At 48.6% G+C, this 18,271-nt stretch overlaps 2 protein-coding genes across 3 annotated transcripts in view; one reads left to right on the top strand and one right to left on the bottom strand.

The window, feature by feature from the left end:
* Window positions 1-18,271, bottom strand: part of Tim23 (translocase of inner mitochondrial membrane 23) — a 185,882-nt gene that overhangs the window by 12,702 nt on the left and 154,909 nt on the right. The window lies entirely within an intron of this gene.
* The window catches only part of LOC149352367 (ornithine decarboxylase-like), a 91,334-nt gene that overhangs the window by 67,837 nt on the left and 5,226 nt on the right, over window positions 1-18,271 (top strand). For both annotated transcript variants that reach the window (XM_089581530.1, XM_089581531.1), the window contains 3 exons: window positions 8,449-8,614; window positions 12,596-12,749; window positions 13,635-13,738. In XM_089581530.1, coding sequence (XP_089437656.1) covers window positions 8,449-8,614; window positions 12,596-12,749; window positions 13,635-13,738 — 424 coding nt within the window. The remainder of the gene's footprint in view (window positions 1-8,448; window positions 8,615-12,595; window positions 12,750-13,634; window positions 13,739-18,271) is intronic.

The raw sequence follows: 18,271 nt of genomic DNA, 5'->3' as shown, positions 1-18,271 counted from the left end.
GAAAAGGGCAAAGAGGAAGAAGAGGTTGAGGTTGTGGTGAGCTGCAGGTGTACCTAACGCGGGCCGATATAGCCGCACAACGCGATGCGCTCAGCGCTGTTTTTCGTGCGCTCTCCTAGCGCCACTAGACAGTCTTGCTCTTCTCCGCCCATACCAGTGCTTCCTTCAGTCTCCTGAAAATACTTCGTGGCGTACACTGCGCCAGGATGACTCCTCTCGCGCCACTTGAAATGCAACCACTGGCCAGTTTCCGGGCACGAAAGGACAAGACAACGCGTTAAAAAGATGCGCTGGTCCTGTGTCTGCATCTTAGGGCCCAATAGGAGCGTCGAGAGCAATGGGATAACCACAGAGACAAAAAGCCTGCCCCGTCAGCACGGTGCAAAGATACGAGGTCTGTTAGAAAAGTATACGACCTTTGGACGAAGAAAAAAAAATGGCATAACTGGAGCGCTGGAAACCTAATCACCTTCGAAGTAGTCTCCTTGGGACTCCACACACTTCTCCCAGATGTGCTGCCACTGTTGGAAGTATTCCGAAAAGGCCTTTTTCGGAATGGAGTTTAGCTCAGCTGTCGTTGCAGCCATAATGTCCTCTCTTTTCTGAAATCGCGCTCCTTTCAATGGCCTCTTGATTTTCGGAAACAACCAGAAGTCGCAGGGGGCCATATCAAGAGAGTAAGGAGTCTGCCGAACTACAGGAGTCTGGTTTTTCGCCAAAAAATCTGAATCAAATGCGAGGAATGTGCAGGAGCATTGTCATGATGGATGCGCCAATTTCCTGTTGACCTCAACTCCGGTCTCTTGCGCCGCACAGCATCGCGTAGGCGACGGAGGACACCCCTGTAGTACTCTGTGGTCATTGTTTGACCCTGGGGCGTGCGTACTCGTGGTGTGCCACACAGCGAGAGTCCAAGAAAGCAGTCGGCATCACTTTGACATTGCTGATCATTTGGCAGGCCTTCTTTGGTCTTGGGGACGTGGAATGCTTCTACTGTGACGACTGGGATTTGGTTTCCGGGTCGTACCCGTACACCCAAGACTCGTAACCAGTGATTATGGTGTTGATGAAGTCGGGGTCACTGTTTGCGGAATCCAGCGTGTCCTGTGAGACTTCAACACGAAGCTGCTTTTGCTCCACCGTGAGCAGCTTCGGCGCGAATTTCGCCGCAACTCTCTTCATGGCCAAATCTTCGGTGATAATGGAATGTGCAGAAAAACTACTGATGTTCACCTCTGCCGCAATTTCTCGGATAGTCACACGACGGTCCCGCATCACCAGAGCGTTCACTTCGGCAATGACCTGGCCATTTCGGCATGTTGATGGCCGACTGGAGCGTGGCTCTCTCTCCACCGATGTGCGGCCATCTTTAAACCAGTTGTACTATTGCTTAATTTGTGTGCTGCTCTAAGCATCATCACCGAAAACCGTCTGAATATTCCGAATGGTTTCCACTTGGCTGTCGCCCCGTTTCTGGCAAAATTTGATGCATTAGCGCTGCTCCTGTCGCGCCGCCATTTTGCTTGCACTAAAAAACCGACGAGAGCACCGCGCACTACCTCACTCAAACGCTGCCTCCCAGCGACTGACGCTATCGGCAGGCGGGAAAAAATTCGTGCATGCGCACGACGGTTCAAGGTCTGCTGGTGCAAGCGCGCTTGTTTCATATCCATCAGGTGTTCGCAAAAAAAAAATAAGGTCGGATACTTTTCTAACAGACCTCGTATATTTAAGTGTTCACACTCCGCTCGACAGCGCGACCGCGTCGTGTTCGCCGCTCCTTGTGCTTCTTTTGAACTCGGACGGATGGCCCCAGACGATTTGGGCTGGTCAAGTCACCGTGCTGCGCCGGCCGTATTGCAGGTGTTGCGGGATCGTTCAGTAGCGCGGCGTGTACGCTTGTTTAAGCGCGGCAGTGCGCAGAAAGACTGAAACTGATGTCAATACCAACGTTTTTAGATCCCTTTCAGTTTGAAAGCTGCGGTGCGCGGATTGTCGCCTTTCCGTTTCCTTCCGTGCGGTGGCGCTCGCCACGCTGTTTGCCCGACCAGCGTGGCCCTTCGCGTCTACGCCATGGTCACCGCCGCCTGATTTGGAGCAGCCAGCAGATATCAGCATGGAAGATATCAGCTGTCCTGTGCCAGTTGTTGGCAGTGACGCTTATCTTACAGTATACAAAAGCTTCAAGCAAGGGTGCTTAAAGCATCCCACCAAAAAGATGCTATAGTTTACCAACATTGTAAACAAAGCAATCCCGATTTCTTTGAAGGAAGGTCCCGTTTTTGAAAGGGACGTTTCTGGGGAGCTGCTAGACGAGCTTGAATTGCAAAACCTTATTCGGCTTGGATGTGCAGAGCATATGGCCACTTTTACATGCCAAGTGCTGCATTTTGTCATAGTGACACGCATCCACTTCTAGGCGAGAGACGTGAACCGTCGGCTAGAGAACAGAGAAATATTGTCATTGCAAATAAAAAAGCTCGCCTTCAAGTAGCCATTCCCTCCGTGCTTCCGACTTAGTGTGTCTGCATTTAATGCTTGTCTGTGTTCAATGAAATTAACATTCTAAAAATGAAAGTGCAGTACGGTGCTCCTGTCTGTGCTATCATTGCAAATAAAAAGCTCTTCTATAGTTATTCCCTCCCTGCATCCAGCTAAGTGTGTCTGCATTTATACTTGTGTTCTCTGAAATTGGAATTCTAAAGAACGTGCAAAATGCTGCTCGCATGTGCGGTGCTTCGTTGATAATATAGCGCGGAATTTCGTGACTGATCTAGAAGCGGAACATCGCTAGTTTTATTCTTTCATTAATGTTTCGTGCATTCTCCCGAAGAAATATTGATAGCTCTACTCCAACATACGCATATCATCAGCGCTAAACGTCGCAAACGTGATGCGATAAAGCGCAATGCAAACGATTGGTTTTTTTTGCGAACTGGCATCAGCCTGCTCTTTATCTCACCCTTACTAGCCAGGTGAAACATTTCTTTAACCATGAGGCTGAAGTTTCAACGTGACAGCTCCAAAAGTACAGCAAATTTGAGTTCGACGTGTTCGCTCCCAATGTTATCGCGGATGAGAACAGGCTGTCACAGCAACTGCCAAGCGCGAGCGCTCCGGCGCCTCCGGGCCGACAGCGACAGCAGCGCCGCGTGGTGAGTGGAAGCGGACGGGGGCCGCTTTCTCGGGCGCGGCGCGGGGGAGCTTGCAAACTGAAAGGGATCTAAAAACGTTGGTCAATACCGGGTGATTTTATGCTGTTTTGTGCTCTGCTAGCTAGAACTGCGTGAATGCGCGGAAATGGAGCGAAGAAGCGGCCTTGTGGTCCTTCGGAGCTCGTTATCGAAATACAGTCACTGCAAGTCGTTTTCGTTCATACATTCTGGCCAAAGAGCCTATACGCTTGCATTCAAACATTGCTTGACCAGCGTAATCAGCCCACGCTGCAGCGATATGTGGCTAGCCGTACAGAGAACATGGTTAACTTCGGTGAGCTGGGTTCTTTGCTGTGGACAAAAATCTCAACGGCGTTTGCTCATTTCGCTTGCATCACTAACACTGCCTCCAAAGCCGGAAATCGGCCCCGCGCTCACGTGCTCAACAGCAGAACTCCGCCGCTACACGCGCGAGCGCCGGGAGCGAAAGGAAACCATCAGTGCAACGCTTTAGTGGCGACGTTTTAGTTGTTAGGGCAAAGCACTTTTAGCTAAGTGACGCGAAAATGACTTGCAAAAATTCCCCTGGCGTAAATGCGCAAAGTTAAAATACTTGAGGGCGTAAACTGGACCTGGTGGATGTCAGTTCCGAAGAACTGCAGTGCGGCTGCTAAAGTGACTTTGTAGCCCTCAATTATGTTCTGCCACAAAATGCTCCACAGATGATTCGAAAGTCGTGCAGATTATGCACCCGCATATTTGTTATAAGCGTTGTCAGCATATTTTCTGCCTTTCATACCACCGTGTTTTTGGCAACAAAATACACAGCGGGTGCAATCTGCTGGAGGCTATGAGTTCACCGAACGAAATTATTTGCTGCTGTACTGTGCCATCTCGCATCTAGTGCACCTACGTAGTAGGCGGTGCTTAAAGTCGGGAGCTCTCGGTCCCCGCGAGACCTCCCCGTTTGCCCCGCGAGCGCAGCAATCACGCCGTCCGCGGCACTCGTGCCGCTGTGACGCAGGCGCCCTCCCTTGTCAGTTAAGGCAACCAGAAAGGAGAACACCGCAGAGAAGCAAACCAAAAGGAACTGTTCGGGGCGAGTCCCCACAACCCCAAAACGCAGTCCCCACACATTTCAAAAACGCAGCTACCCTTGGCACTACAGCCCAACCAATTTTGGCTATTTCGACCAGCTACGTGCACTGGAAGCGTCTCGAAAGCGCACGTATTTTGCAGCGATGTCGGTAAAATTTGTTGGACCACAGCGCCGATGGTAACTGTTTACAAAATTCTAAAAATTGATATGGATATTATTTACGGTGGGCTACGCGCCTCGCAAAGAAATAAGGAAACCAGCAGTAGAAGTTAAAAAGCTTACTCAATATTAGTTGCCAGCGTACCACTTAGCAGATCTTAGCTGTGTTATGATGCACTACACCCCTGAAAATGCTATGCCGAAAAGAGCACTCTTCTAACTCAAAAAGCTTATCTTAAAAAATTGCAGAAAGTTGAGGTGAAACAACCGGAATATATCGTGCGGCCTTTTTTTTATTTTGCGGCAGCCAAGGGCGAGACACTTTAGCCTCTGGTGCCACTCGTAACCCAACAAGGAGGGTGATAACGATTGCTTCGACTGGTATAATCCTTGAGGCGACGTTTGTCGCCGCGATGCTTCAGTGGTTACGGTGCTCGGCCGCTGAGTGCTGACCCGAAAGACGGGAGTTCGATCCCGGCAGCGGAGGTCGCATTTCGATGGAGGAAAAATGCAAGAGGCCCGTGTACTGTGCAATGTCAATCACATTCTGCTTGTCACATTCCTGGATACAGTGAGGATTACTTTCATTCTTTTGGTCCTTTTGCAATTGGACAGCACCGTGTTTCATGCGAGAGCCCGGCGAACAACATTGATTGCAGGCTGTCAACCTTCATGTCACAGGTGGTAGCTGCCAGTGATAAAGGTGAACAATGGATCGAGGAAGGAATCGCTACAAAATACAGCCCTTCCTTATGTGGCAAATCGGCAGGAAGTGAAAAGGTGTTCGGCGGCATGCAAAAATACCTTCCGGTAAATATGATTGAAAAATACGCTCAAGGCCTTTCCAAGTTACCTCACTGGAAAGGTGATACCATACCATTGGACTAACACCATTTTAGTTGGCCGGCCCCGGTGCCACTCCGATGAAGAGATTTGTCCTGGTGAGCCTAAAACAGAGGTGGCGAAAAAAAACAGCAATCTTCACAGTGTTCTGAACTTTTCTTTTATCGCGATAGCATTTAGACTGTCGTCTTGCACAAACCATCAGATTTCTCCGTAAAGAAATTACCTGATTGGTCGAGAGGGACGTGCCGTCATCAGCACCACCAAATTTGAAAATCTGAGGAGTAGAATGTTCCCGTACATTCCATTGGATTATCAAGAGGAAATCTACTAACCCGACCACTGTTTCACACTAATCCATGCATAAATGCCCACTAATCCCGCTTAATTAACCCATAATCCCCAGTAATCCACCCACTAATCTACTTTAATCCTTTTTCTGGAGTGGCCTACCTCCAATATTTTGGGGGTCCTCGGGAATATTTGTGGCCAGGCCAACTTCTAAATGCATCCGCTGCGGTGGCTCAGTGGTTGCGGCGCTCGGCTGCTCACCCGTAATACGCGGGTTCGATCCAGGCCGCGGCGGTCGAATTTCGATGGAGGCCCGTGTGCTGTGCAATATCAGTGCACGTTAAAGAACCCCAGGCGGTCGAAATCTCCGGAGCCCTTCACTACGGCGTTTCTCATAGCCTGAGTCGCTTTGGGATGTTAAACACCCATAAACCAACTTCTTCCATACACCAACTTTTCTTCTTTAAAAGTTTTTTGCGACCCTTTTTTGCTGCTGCCAGTATTTACGTGGACAAGTGCGTAAAGAGCGAAATTTCGAATAAGCACACAGTCGGATGGCTCTGACACATAACAGTGCGCGCACTATTGCTGCGAAGACATGAAGAAACTTGTGTCCACACATTCGTCGCCTTCAGACTGCACCGAAGCCACACTCCGGCCGTAATCAATCAATAAATCCTTTCTTTCGAATTCTTCATATCTTTTTCAGCGTCTGACGAATAGGAGCTGCTTAGTCTGTCCTACTTGATAGTCAAGAGTCGGGCTCCCCGCGTGTTCTTCTTATCGGCAGATCCGCACTCAGGCGCCGAAGCGCTCGTTGCAAGCAATTGGTATGCACGCGACGTGGGTAGCTCAGGCGAGATCGAGGCCTTTCATCCCTATCTTCAGTCCTTAGTAAGTGGCTCTTTTGTAATTTTCAGCTAGGTTATCTGTGAAGGAGACGGGTTTTCAGGCTTTCTCCTTTTCGGAAGTCCATTCCTATCCATCGGAAGCTTCAAAGTACCTTTTCGACGCAGAATACGTGCCGTGGCGTGTTTTCGTTGGTCATTGGTTGCCTTTTTGCGGCAGACGAGCGCGTTCTCTCCGCGGGATCACCGTATCTTGGTTCCAGAGAGAAATTCTCCCTTTCTCTGTCTCTCTCTGCTTAAGCTATGCGTCAACTCAGCAGTGTTCTACTACTTCCAATGGCCTCGTTTCCAAAGAAAGTAAACGAGAAAGCTTGGAAGAATGGGAGAAACGCCATTGTATAGTAGCCTTTTTTCTTTCTGCCCATTTCTCTGTCACTGGTTCATATGTGCCTGCACTTTTTACTCTCCGTTTTTTCACTTGCTGCAGTGGTGGTGGGGTTGTTTAGGTGCAGGCAGGATTACCCTTACAGTAGTCTGTAGGCAACTGCCCTGTCTTTGTCACTTAATAGAATGCATCTATACCACTGCTCCATAAGACCAGTGTCCCCTAAGAATTTCTAAAGAATTTTGACAATGCGAGCGATGTCGGCGACCTCTTCCAACGCAACGTTCATTTTTCTAAGGTTGCTCTGGAGTGTCTCCCACTATTCACAAAAACGTGGGTGCACTAAAAGAAAACAACGCACATCCCCCACAGCAACACACTGACGCACAGAGGTCAGGTGGCACGGCGAATATCGGGCAGCCATAGCGGTGTGTGGGCATGGTTGGTTCACGTCCGGTACAGGTGAGTGCTTCTTTCTGGCGACAAGCGCCGTGTCACGCAACGGAGGTGCACAGTGGCCGATATAAAGTGGTGCACCACTAGCTTCCGTGTGAGTTGTCTTTTGGGACAGCCACTAATGTTTGACGCGACCGAGCTCATTCTGCAAGAAGACCTCCAGACAGTGACTCCGAAGGGAAATGGGAGCCAGGAAACTCAAGCTCAAAGGATTCACGGTTTGCTTCACTCCCTCTGTGCCCCTCCCCCCAATCCCCAGAATCCCCAGTTAACGAGTACATAGAGAGTGAAGCCACCTACCACGTGTTTTCGTTTTTTAGTGCGAAAGCACTTCTAGCCGCACTGCCTGGGTTTCCGCGATGTGCGTCTGTGTAAAGCCTCTGAGTATCAAGTGTAACTGGGTTAGTGGACCCCCCAATCACGCTGTGAGTAGATGGTGGCGTGCACCTGCAAACTGAGACAGTTAGGCGCCTTTCCTTTTCTCAAAACCAGTGGAAGGTTTAGACTCCCTTGAGTGTGAGAAAAAGAAAGGCGCAAACTGGCTGTCTGGGTCAGTGGACACCTCAATCGCGCCTTCAGGCACGTAGTCTTTGCCAAAAGTAGCCGGGCACAGATGGTTTGCTTCTTAGCCGCGTAGAGAAGCACTTATGGCAGCCCTTAAGCTCTGATTCTGTATAAAGTAAGGTGAGGGGCATCAACGCAAGGTGTGACCGAACACATCTTAATGTGATACGGTGTCATCGATTATTCATATACAACGTGTTGGTGTCGCCATGATACTGCTTATACAAGCAACGGCGAAATAAGGTACTTTTCTTCGACGGAAATTGGAAGTAGCGTTGTCTACAGCCTCTTTCACTCCGAATCTCCGAATCTGTTTGAGAGGTTCTGCGAAGAGATATGAATAACAGAATCATACTGGCTCAGCGGTGGCGGAATGCTTATACTCACGCGCCATGCGCTTTGACCGACCCCGTAACGGGCCGGGCGGTGACTGCTGGTAAGCGTCACGTCATACACACATCTGTTATTAGTGACCTCCATGTACTACGTGGTGCGTGACTCACAGTTTTAGGCGAGTGAGCGTTCTGTTCTGCCTGCCACCAAACATCACTAGCCCTCAAAATGCTCCCTCATATCATCAAGTTCGAGAGGTTCGCCCAGCCGCTATTCAGCAACCAACCCGTTGCCCGGCTCTCATGCTTCGCGCAGGTTCCACATCGGCGCGGCGTTCAAGCATCCGACCGTGTTTCAGCGCACCATTGAGGATGCCAAGGCAGTGTTCGACGTTGGCCGTGAGTTGGGTTTCCGAATGGATACGCTCGACATCGGCGGCGGCTTCCCTGGCGGCGCGCGCAAACTGGAATCCTTCCTTGAGGTATCGCATTCCACCTCCTCCCTCCGCGCTTGTCACGAACGCTGCCAGTCTTCCCCATTCTGCTGACTTCGCGTCACACATGACGATGAAATGCTGCTGCATTCAGGCTTCAGAAATAGACGCATGTATTTAGCGAGTGCTCGGTACTGCAGAAGCATGGCACCAAGGGACATCATAACTTGGCGGTTGACGAAGACGGCTGCACAGCTTGTTGCGCTATACTTGTGATTTCGCTCGCGCTGCGCATGGTACGAACTGGAATAGAGTAGAAAAGCTGACGAGGGGTCGCATGTGTTCGCGATCCTCTTACCTATTCCTTCTTCTTGCTCCTTATCATTGGCACCTGCCGCCTGTAACGCCAGCGTTGATAGATAGCAGTGTCACTCGCCTGCTCAAAATTTCAAAGACGGAGTTGACCAATGGCATACGTAAGCGTCATATGAATCGCAGCATAAGTGCCCGGATATTTTTTCTTCTCATGTTTTCAGCAGGTGGAGCAGAGAGAAGCCAGGAAATCTCTACCTCTGCGTAAATTAATTTGCGAATTTGTTGCGGCACAACCTCCGACCTAGTACAGCTCCTGCTTTATGACTGTGCTCACTAAACCGCTACGCTGTAAACAGAAAGGAGTAAAAACGCAGTAAGCTGTCGAGTGCGCTACAGAACAGCTTACTCCGTTTATTTCCACGCTAGAGCGTGCTTCCTATTATAAAAGGAAGAGTGCTAGAGGACAGCTATGCTCCCTTTTTACTCCCATATAGGCATATTCGAGTTTATAGTGTACAAACAGCACTTGTCTTTGAAATCTGGACGCAGACACGCTTCATACGAAATGTCAAGGCAACTAGATGATCGTGATGACATTGAAAAATCACTTGCAGGAGCAGGAACCTAACCCAAGGCGAAATGTCAGCGTTCCTCCCCCCCCCCCCCCCCCCCCCCTAACGCACACACACAAGCAGCGTGCCGCAGTACTTGCCCACGGGAAGACCTCGTTCGTCCTCACAGTGCACTCTCCCTTGAGCGCTGGGGCCAACATCAGCAGCGTTTATTCACTGATATTCGGGAGGTGCACCCAATCGAGTTTCCAGCCCCGGTACGGAGCATGGTACAGGCGCAGTGTCACTGCGTCTGGGCAGAACGCTCGGACGTGGTTGCGGGCGCGTGAAGTTGCACTGCACTCGTAGCGTGCATCGCATCATGACTCTGCATGCCTCGGTGGGCTGTAACTCCCCACTATCTACGCACAGCACACCGCAGCAACAAAATATAGGCGCAAACAGGAAAAGTTGGGGCAACTGGTGATGGCAAACACTCGCTGGCCCGGAACCCGCCAATGCCGGCCCTCTCAACCCAGGAGTAGCCGCAATTTGTGGAAATAGTGAGGTGCCTAGCATGAAAAACAATCGCTAACATAAATTTTTACCTGCAGAAAAAGGAATGCACTTGACAAGATTACGGTTCTAGATGTGGAAGTGCCGATGTTATTGCTTATACCAAGCAATTGCTTGTTAATGCATATGGGCTAAGTCTTGGTGCCGCATTCTTTAAGGATCTATTTTACATTCCATTTGCCATGATGTCAGCGTGACGGCAGCATCAGGTAAAGCAGCAAGCGGCCAGTCACAGAAATCACAAGCTAGTGGATGAGCCAATGGTCCGATAGCTTCCCACGGACACTTGAAAGCCGCTGCTTCGGCACCGAACAACACTAACTAAAGCCAGAGGGCCAAATGGATGCGAAATAAAAATTGATAATGAATCCTTTGTGGGGTTTAAACAGCGGGTGAATACATTCACCCCGTTCAACCGCGGCTGACGGTTCAAAACCGCCGACGCGACCCCGTGATCGCGAGCGCGCACTTCGACCACGGCGGGCCTTGCTCTGAGGGAAACAAAGGAACGACACTCTAGCTGACCCAATAGCAGTATTTATTGCTGCAACAATAACGCCCGCTAGCAAAAAAATGCGCTAAGGACTCGATGTCGTCCGACTCACCAGCAAGATTTTTTGCCACGTACTCGGAGATTTCGCTGCAAACTATACTATCCAGCTCAGTATAACTAGCAACACGCTTCAGGTGGTACGAGCTCACGTCACGAAGCAATGCGAGTCGGGCGCTGCTTCTAAGTTCTGTATATAGCTGCCCAGCAGCGTGCCCGCCTGCCTGGTGCTGTGCAGCACAGCGTATTCATTTTCTATCAAACGCAGAACAGGAGAAGATGGCCGCCAGAGCATTGCGGGTCATTCTGATTGCGACTACGCATGCCTCGACCATTCGTTTTTCTATTTTTTTTTTCTTCCTGTTTTCTTTTATTCTTTTTTTCCTTCTTTCTTTCCTTCTTTCTTTCCTTCTTTCTTTCCTTCTTTCTTCTTTTCTTTCTTTCTTTCTTTCTTATACTTCTGACTCGCACATTTGTCTGGTAAAGCTTAATTAACAGCCTCAGTGCTACCTGTTGCTTTGTCAGAATTCCTGAAGATTAGACTCAAACGGTAGTACAAAGAACTTATGTCTAATTAGTCCTCTCCACTCATGTACAAGAATGGAGCAAAACGTGACATTTTGTTACTTGGAGCCACCTAACTTTCAAACTCGCAGTCAAATGATTTGATATTCAGCTGAAATGACCTGCAACATATACTTTGCAACTCAACTGGCTGGCGAGATTCGTCTTTTCTCAAGCAAAGATAAAAATTCCGAAGTGATGCTTGGTGAACAAGAAATCAGTCAAAAGAGAGCGAATTTCTGCAGGCCACTTTTTTTTTTCAGTACTGTGCAGCACAACCGAAAGAAGCGTCCTGGATTCACTTAAGTGTTTATTTACGACAATTACTTATTCTTCTTAACTTATGAAAAGTTTACGTGGGTTTGGTCCTCGCGTTCTCACGAGAAAATTATTTTAGGAGCAAGCTACAAGCTAGGCAAAAAGCGACATCGTGACGTTCTCCACGCTCTGAAGTAAAGATCCTTAGTGCTTGCTCCGAAGCTCTTCCTTTCTTTCCTCTCGCTGTGTGGTGGCCCGAATGCATAAGGGAAAAACACTGATTGCCAACTGGCGCCAAGAAGGCACGGAGAAAGCTTTGGAAAGCATCAAGCAGCATCGGTGCCGCCAAGCGTTTTGGTATCCCTAATGGCGCCTTCTACGGCTACTTGTAGTACAACACGCTGTGACGATGCGAGTTGATTATGCGCCACAAAACTCAAAACGACACAGCGTACAACACCACGTTATGACGATGGAGCATGCTCTGTTCGGTGTGACCTACAATCACGTTCAACGTCACGTGTTCACGTACTGCCAGTCGAGCAATATCGCATACCCACTCGATAGGAACAGAGCGCCAAAGCAACAGCTGTGACATTAAAACAGGAATATTGCGAAGAGGTAGAAATTTTAAAATAAACGTGAAGCCAGCTAGGCGACACGCAAAGCCTGGCTGTGCAACTCCCAAGTTTGAAGCGAGTCATGGAAAAAAAAACAGCCCCGCGTTGCGTCCAGATACAGTAAACCTCAGGTGAACAGGCTCATAAAAAGATAGTACGAAAGACTCACAAAGCAAACTTCGTGCGCATGCATTGCTAGACTGAGCATTACGCTTATTTTTGAGGAGCGCCTCAGTTTGAACAGTGTACTGTCTCATTTTGAAATTTCTTATAATGTAATTTTCCTCTGTATTTTGATTCTGGTGTTTTTATATTCACTGAGTGCGTTGCCAAGGCGGTAACAAAAAGTCTTGTAATATTTGTTTGCTGATGTTTACGAAAAATTAAAATAAAGCGATGGTTCGAAAGTTTGTGTCGCGTTTTGGTCCACTCTTTCTAGTCAATAATTTCTAGTCAATAATAAGAATAAATTTGCAGGGCAGAACACGTGCTGTAGATATGGCTGCCTGATGCATTTTTTTCTCATCTTGCCTTGAACTTCGTCAATCATATGACCTCCGCACATCCGGTTTTTTCTTTCACTTTTCTTTTTAAGCTGTGTCGTGTCATCAGAGAGGCTCTCGACATCCACTTTCCACCTTCCAGCGGCATCGACGTCATCGCTGAACCGGGGCAGTACTTCGTCACTTCAGCATACACGCTCTTTACAAAAGTTATCGGCGTCAGAAAGAGAACTGTCAGCGTCGAAGGTAAACAAATCTAGCTTCCATACAACTATTTGGGCAAATTTTTAGCAAGTTTCCTGCGCGTAGTAGTGAAAAAAATAATTCCGTTTGCTTGCACACCAGGTTGCTAAGCTGCACAGTCGGTCGACAATGTACTACAGATACACAACAGACGGGGACAGCGCCTGTCCTGTCTGTTGTCTTTGTGTGTGTCCGTCTTTCACTAGCGCTGTACAACCTTGCCTTTATAAAGCAGAAAGCAATTAGACCAGCAATTGGTTTAACTCAGACGAGAAGAGTAGAACGGATACTACGTTGTGAGGTCCCGGACCCGCAACGACCCAAGAGACACAAAGGAGATTGCATAATCGTGCATCAGTATGATGACTCTAGCTTACATATAGAAGTCGAGTAACGGACAACTTTTGATTGACTGTGCCAAGCCTCGACAATCCACTCAAGCTTTATCCTCGCTGTTCGGGAAACGGACCGCACGAAAATGCTGGAAGCCCTTTGGAGCCTGCGTACTTTTGTAGACAGTACGTTTGTCGCCTCCTTACAGTACAAAGTGCGGATGTGAACAAAATCTCGATTTGCAACGCTCACGCCGCCTCGTCCCAACTCGCTGGCGCTTTCAAAATTTCGACAGTAAGGCTCGTGTAAACGCTGCTAGTGGTTTCCGCTTGACAGCGACAAGATATCCGGCCAGCGCGTGTGTCTGCTGGCCTCGACGTTGTGGGAAGAATAACGGTTAGGGGACTGTTTAGTGTAGTGTAGACAGCTCTAAGCTCTCTCGGCTTAACTGTTGCCACAGTGGCGACTGCCTTCAGTGCGTTCAAAAATATCACGAAGTACTATTTTAATATATATCACGGTTGGTGACATCTGTACCGTGGGCATTTGTTTCAGGAAAATTCTGCGAGCTTCAAGACGTCTTCATCAACGAAAGCAAGTGCAACACCATCAACCGGGACTTGTTCGAACTCATGGACGTCGAGATAAGCCTTCTAGAGGTAAATGTGCTCGGCATCACGTAGCAGCAAAGTTGCAGAAGTCGTTTTGATTTTGATTTTTCTAAAGCCAAAAATGTCCCGAGCTCTTTAAGACAAGAAAAGAGCATTAATACTATATTTCAGATTTACTTTAAGTTTCTGTTCAACGCCTTGGGCTTGTCAGAGAGACACTGGAAACGGGGCGAAGCCCGCAGCGGAGTCATTGCATTTCAATGATGGCTTTAGTAGAAACAATGCGACGTCGAAGCAAATAGTAGATCGAGGCATAATAAATGAATAAGAAAAGAAGCCTCTCCCGCACCACTACTGTATCGCGGGTAGCAAAAGCGGGACAATTTTCTTTCATGACATTAATGCAGAGTGCATTGGATTAAAACAAAAACGCATACACTTCTCCTGGGTCTCGCCATACACGTCTCGAACTAAAACCCCCACGCTTTAGTGAATGGTTTCGTTCAGTATCACGTGTCTTCGAAATTCATACCACGGCTCTCGCTTTTACTTACATGCTTGATGCGGACACACTGAGGAATTCCCTGAACGCTGGTTTTAACTCAAGCAGTTAGAAACGCCTACAGATATAAAGGCGGCCTTCAGGGTGTAAAAACGATACATCACTTCATTCATATTGTATGTTTTGTGGCCCGGCATTAGAATGGTATTTTAAGAACATCCTAAGCGCCAGTTAAGTGGTCGTGGATAATAATGGTTACGGTTTGCGGGGTTTAACGATTAAAAGCTGTTCATGGGCTGTGAGAGACTGGAGGCCGGCTCCGCATTAATTTCCATCTACTGCTGTTTCTTTAACGCGCCCCAACATCGCACAGCTGATGGGCGGTTTCGCATTTCGTCTCCATCGAAATGCGGCCGGCGTGACAGGGACCCGATCTCGCGACCTTGGGCTCAGCATTCAAACGTTTACGGATATAATCACTGTATGCAGCAAGTATCCTAACCACAGACTGCCATAGTTGCAGCGCTCGTTTCCTCGTATTACGGTAGGAGACCCCAAGTACGGTCGGGTAATGTGATGAAGGCACACTCCTCAGTTTACTGAATGTTGGGCTTCAGATACGAGACAGGCTCGAGCGTCTGAGGCCTAAGAAGCACGCCAAACGACCACACGGGAAGCAAAATCGCCAAACTAAACTTAGCTGCCTCAGTTGTAGCGGCGTTGTTCAAACGGAACCTGATATCCGCAAATAAGAGCCCAAGTCTCAAAACTTTTGCCACGTACAGCAGGCCAAATCTTTACCTGGCGTGCGGGACGGCCGCTTTTTCTTTTCCTTGCTCCTGCACCTTGTGACGGAGCAAACTTGCGAAAATATCAGATCTAAGCACAGGCTCACCAAACCAGTGCTTTATGTTGAGCTTTCCTCAAGTTTGCTTGGTCATAAAAAGCAGGAGCGCAGAAAAGGCGGCCGTCGCGCGAACTAGCTAAAGATTTGGCCGGCTATACGTGACATTATTGTTTTCTGCTTGTGCTGCAGTTCAAAGTGCATGTCTATAGATGCCGCCTCTCGAGCACTGTGGAAAGCTTTCTGCCCACTGTCATTTTTTCTGCTCTCTTGCCGGTCGGTGAACGGTTCAGTACATGCTGAACGAGAACAGCGGGACCCCTGCGTATCTCGGTTTTCTTCCAGCACACTCCAGAGCACACTTTTTGGTCTCATGGACCATTCGTTATCCTTGCCCATTTGAAAGCGCCAGTTACACACGGTGAATGAGACTCCTGGACAAGATAATGGCGAACTCTTCAGTTAAATTCTGTGCCATTACCGGAAACCATGGTCGGTCGCATATCATGCGCGGCAAAAAGTTAAAGCGCCTTACCGCCAGGTGCTGCTTCTGGCGTAGATATAACTCTATACGGTCAGTAATTTTCTACACGCGTCGACCACAGATGGTAAAAGCGCGCCTTGGAAAGTCCCCGCCAAGTACGCCCATGGGCACCCTTGTCCATGGGAACTGTGTTAATTCCTACAAATAAAGCTTCGAGCCGCCGCGGTGGCTCAGTGGTTATGGTGCTCGGCTGCTGACCCGAAAGACGCGGGTTCGATCCCGGCCACGGCGATCACATTTCTATGGAGGCGAAATGCTAGAGGTCCGTGTACTGTGCTATGTCAGTTCATGTTAAAGAACCCTAAGTGGTCGGAATTATCCGGAGCCCTCCACTACGGCGTCCCTCATAGCCTGAGTCGCTTTGGGACGTTCAATCCCGTAAAACCAAACCATGCATATAAAGCCGCATATGCTGGCGCAGATATTGTCTTATGATAATGCACATAGTCGCCTACTTTCGCTCAGCACCCTTATCGATGGCGGGTCACTAAACAGCTCCTCGTGCGTGCCCTTTTCTTCGGACAATTATTAGAAGAGTAGCATGAAAAACCTCCTCAGCGTGGCATGCTGTCTGGTTGGTCCTGGAAGTGTCGCTCAACCTTAATGCAGTGACAGTTCATGCCTAAGGCTGACAAAAGCTGCCAACTCCTGGCGTAACTCGCTCAAACCAGCCTTGCAGAGCCCGCGGACCTTCACCAGGACATGGTCATTTTACTGCGATAGCCGTTACTGGGAAGGAAACCCAGCGGACGCGCATGCGTTCGTGTGACATAATTCGCGGCTTGGGAGGAGGTGAAGCGGAAAGGAGGAGGACTCAGAGAATTGCTTATCAGGAAACTCGCAACGGTTACCTCATTTTTGATTGGCTCAACCACATCGTCAGATAAAAATGATAAAAGACGGTTTTGAGGAAAGGAAAGGAGCAGTAATTGTCACGCGTCTCAGTGAACATCTTCACAGGGCCATGATGGAAGGGATGAAGGAGGGAATGAAATAATGAAGAGAGGGAAAGGCGCTGAGTTGGAGGGCTCCGGAATAATTTCGGCTATCTCGGACAGCCAGTGGGAGCCAGTGGTCAGGTCCGATAACGTGCTGTTGACGGAGCGCTGCAGTGCACCTCATCATTAGCTGCATATCGTAACCAATGGCAGCCAATGGCGAGGTCCGGTCGCCAACCGACCAATGGCCAGGTCTCTTCGTACAGACGCTTGAAAGCCATGAGTATATTAAGTGACCAATGACGAAGGACCAATCGAATGCGAAATGGACGATCGAAAATGTACAGCTTATAGAATACGGCCCCTGGGGTTCTTTAACGTGCACTCGCATCGCACAGCACTCGTAAGTCTGCACTTTCCGCAGAAGACAATAGGCCGAATTTCTTACCGTGTCCTCACGGCTCAACTGCCGTAGCAGATGCTGGCACGTCGGTAGCGAGTTTTGACTGCGCATGTAAGCAATCAGGAGCAATCGCACAGGGTTGAATTTGGTGTTTGGAAAGGATCATCATACTTTGGCAACACACTTCAGTTATAATACACATATTAAGGGCGGTGGTTAATCTCGCATAGTGCTGGAGTATGTATTCTGGCAGTGTGACTGTGTATACAAAATTTACTTCCATAATGATTAATTTTTTTTTTCTCAAAAAATGACTGAAACTTTGAAGGGTGCTTTTATTACACGGGGCAAAATATTGATAAAACATTTGAAGGGGTACGAATGGGACAAAAAGCATTCTGGTGAATTATGTGCTTTATCCGGAATGACTTACCTTCTAAAGGAAACAAAACGCGCTCTTCAGCATGGTTTCCGTGGTCGAGAGGACTGGCAACAAATTTGTGCTTAACACCGCGCGTATTACTTGCGTTCCGGCTCATAATTCTATCCAAGGAGAGCCCAAGCAGAGTTCACTCTCGCACAACTGACAGAATTCGCAGCGCAGCCCAACCCCAACAAGTTTGTCCTGTAGGGTGAGGTATAGTAGGCTTAACGTTAGACGGATTGGGCTTCTATTATTGCCTAGTTTTTGCGGTGTTCACCGCAAGGGGTGCGTTCATTATGCGAGGGAAAAAGATGCAGTATCAATTATCCACTACTCCCCCAGATGTTTATAATACCGTTACGCCGCCTAGCGGCTTACTGAGGAGTTCGAGGACGAAGAGGGAGGCGCGCGCAGACTGATCTGGGCTCTGAGCCGTTTGCGGCAAGCTGTGTTCCGCCGAGCCCTCACGTGTATAAAACCCATTTCATCAGCTACATTATGTTTCGAAGTGACTATTTTTTTGTCGACAGTGGGCCGAATTCATCCTCACTACACACCTGTTCGCAGTCTGATAAGCTCGTAGTCGTAAACAGACAGCGTAATTGCCCAGCTCAGCATTCGCCTTGACAGCACTATGAAGGGCAGCTTCGATGTTTTTTCCGCTCCATCGGAATTTGCTGAAACTTTTGCGGTACATTGCCTGCAGTTTTCTGGTCATTTGTGCGAAGTTTCGCAGCGGGGCAACGTTTTGTTGCAGCGGAAGTTAATTTTAAAACATCCTATATCGTGGCCTCAGTCGGGGAAATTTCTACGAGCAGCCTTGCTTGTGTGACGTCACAGGACGCATGACCATCGACATTCTTTCTGTGTTCGCTGACGGACAAAAATTCAAGCTGGGGTTTGGTCACTTCAAACAAATAATGACC

Source organism: Amblyomma mixtum, chromosome 3, assembly GCF_055824585.1.
Source record: "Amblyomma mixtum isolate Tamu chromosome 3, ASM5582458v1, whole genome shotgun sequence".
In the NCBI taxonomy this organism is placed as follows: Eukaryota; Metazoa; Arthropoda; class Arachnida; order Ixodida; family Ixodidae; genus Amblyomma; species Amblyomma mixtum.
The sequence above is the reverse complement of the archived record's forward strand: the minus strand, read 5'-3'. Positions and strand labels throughout refer to the sequence as shown.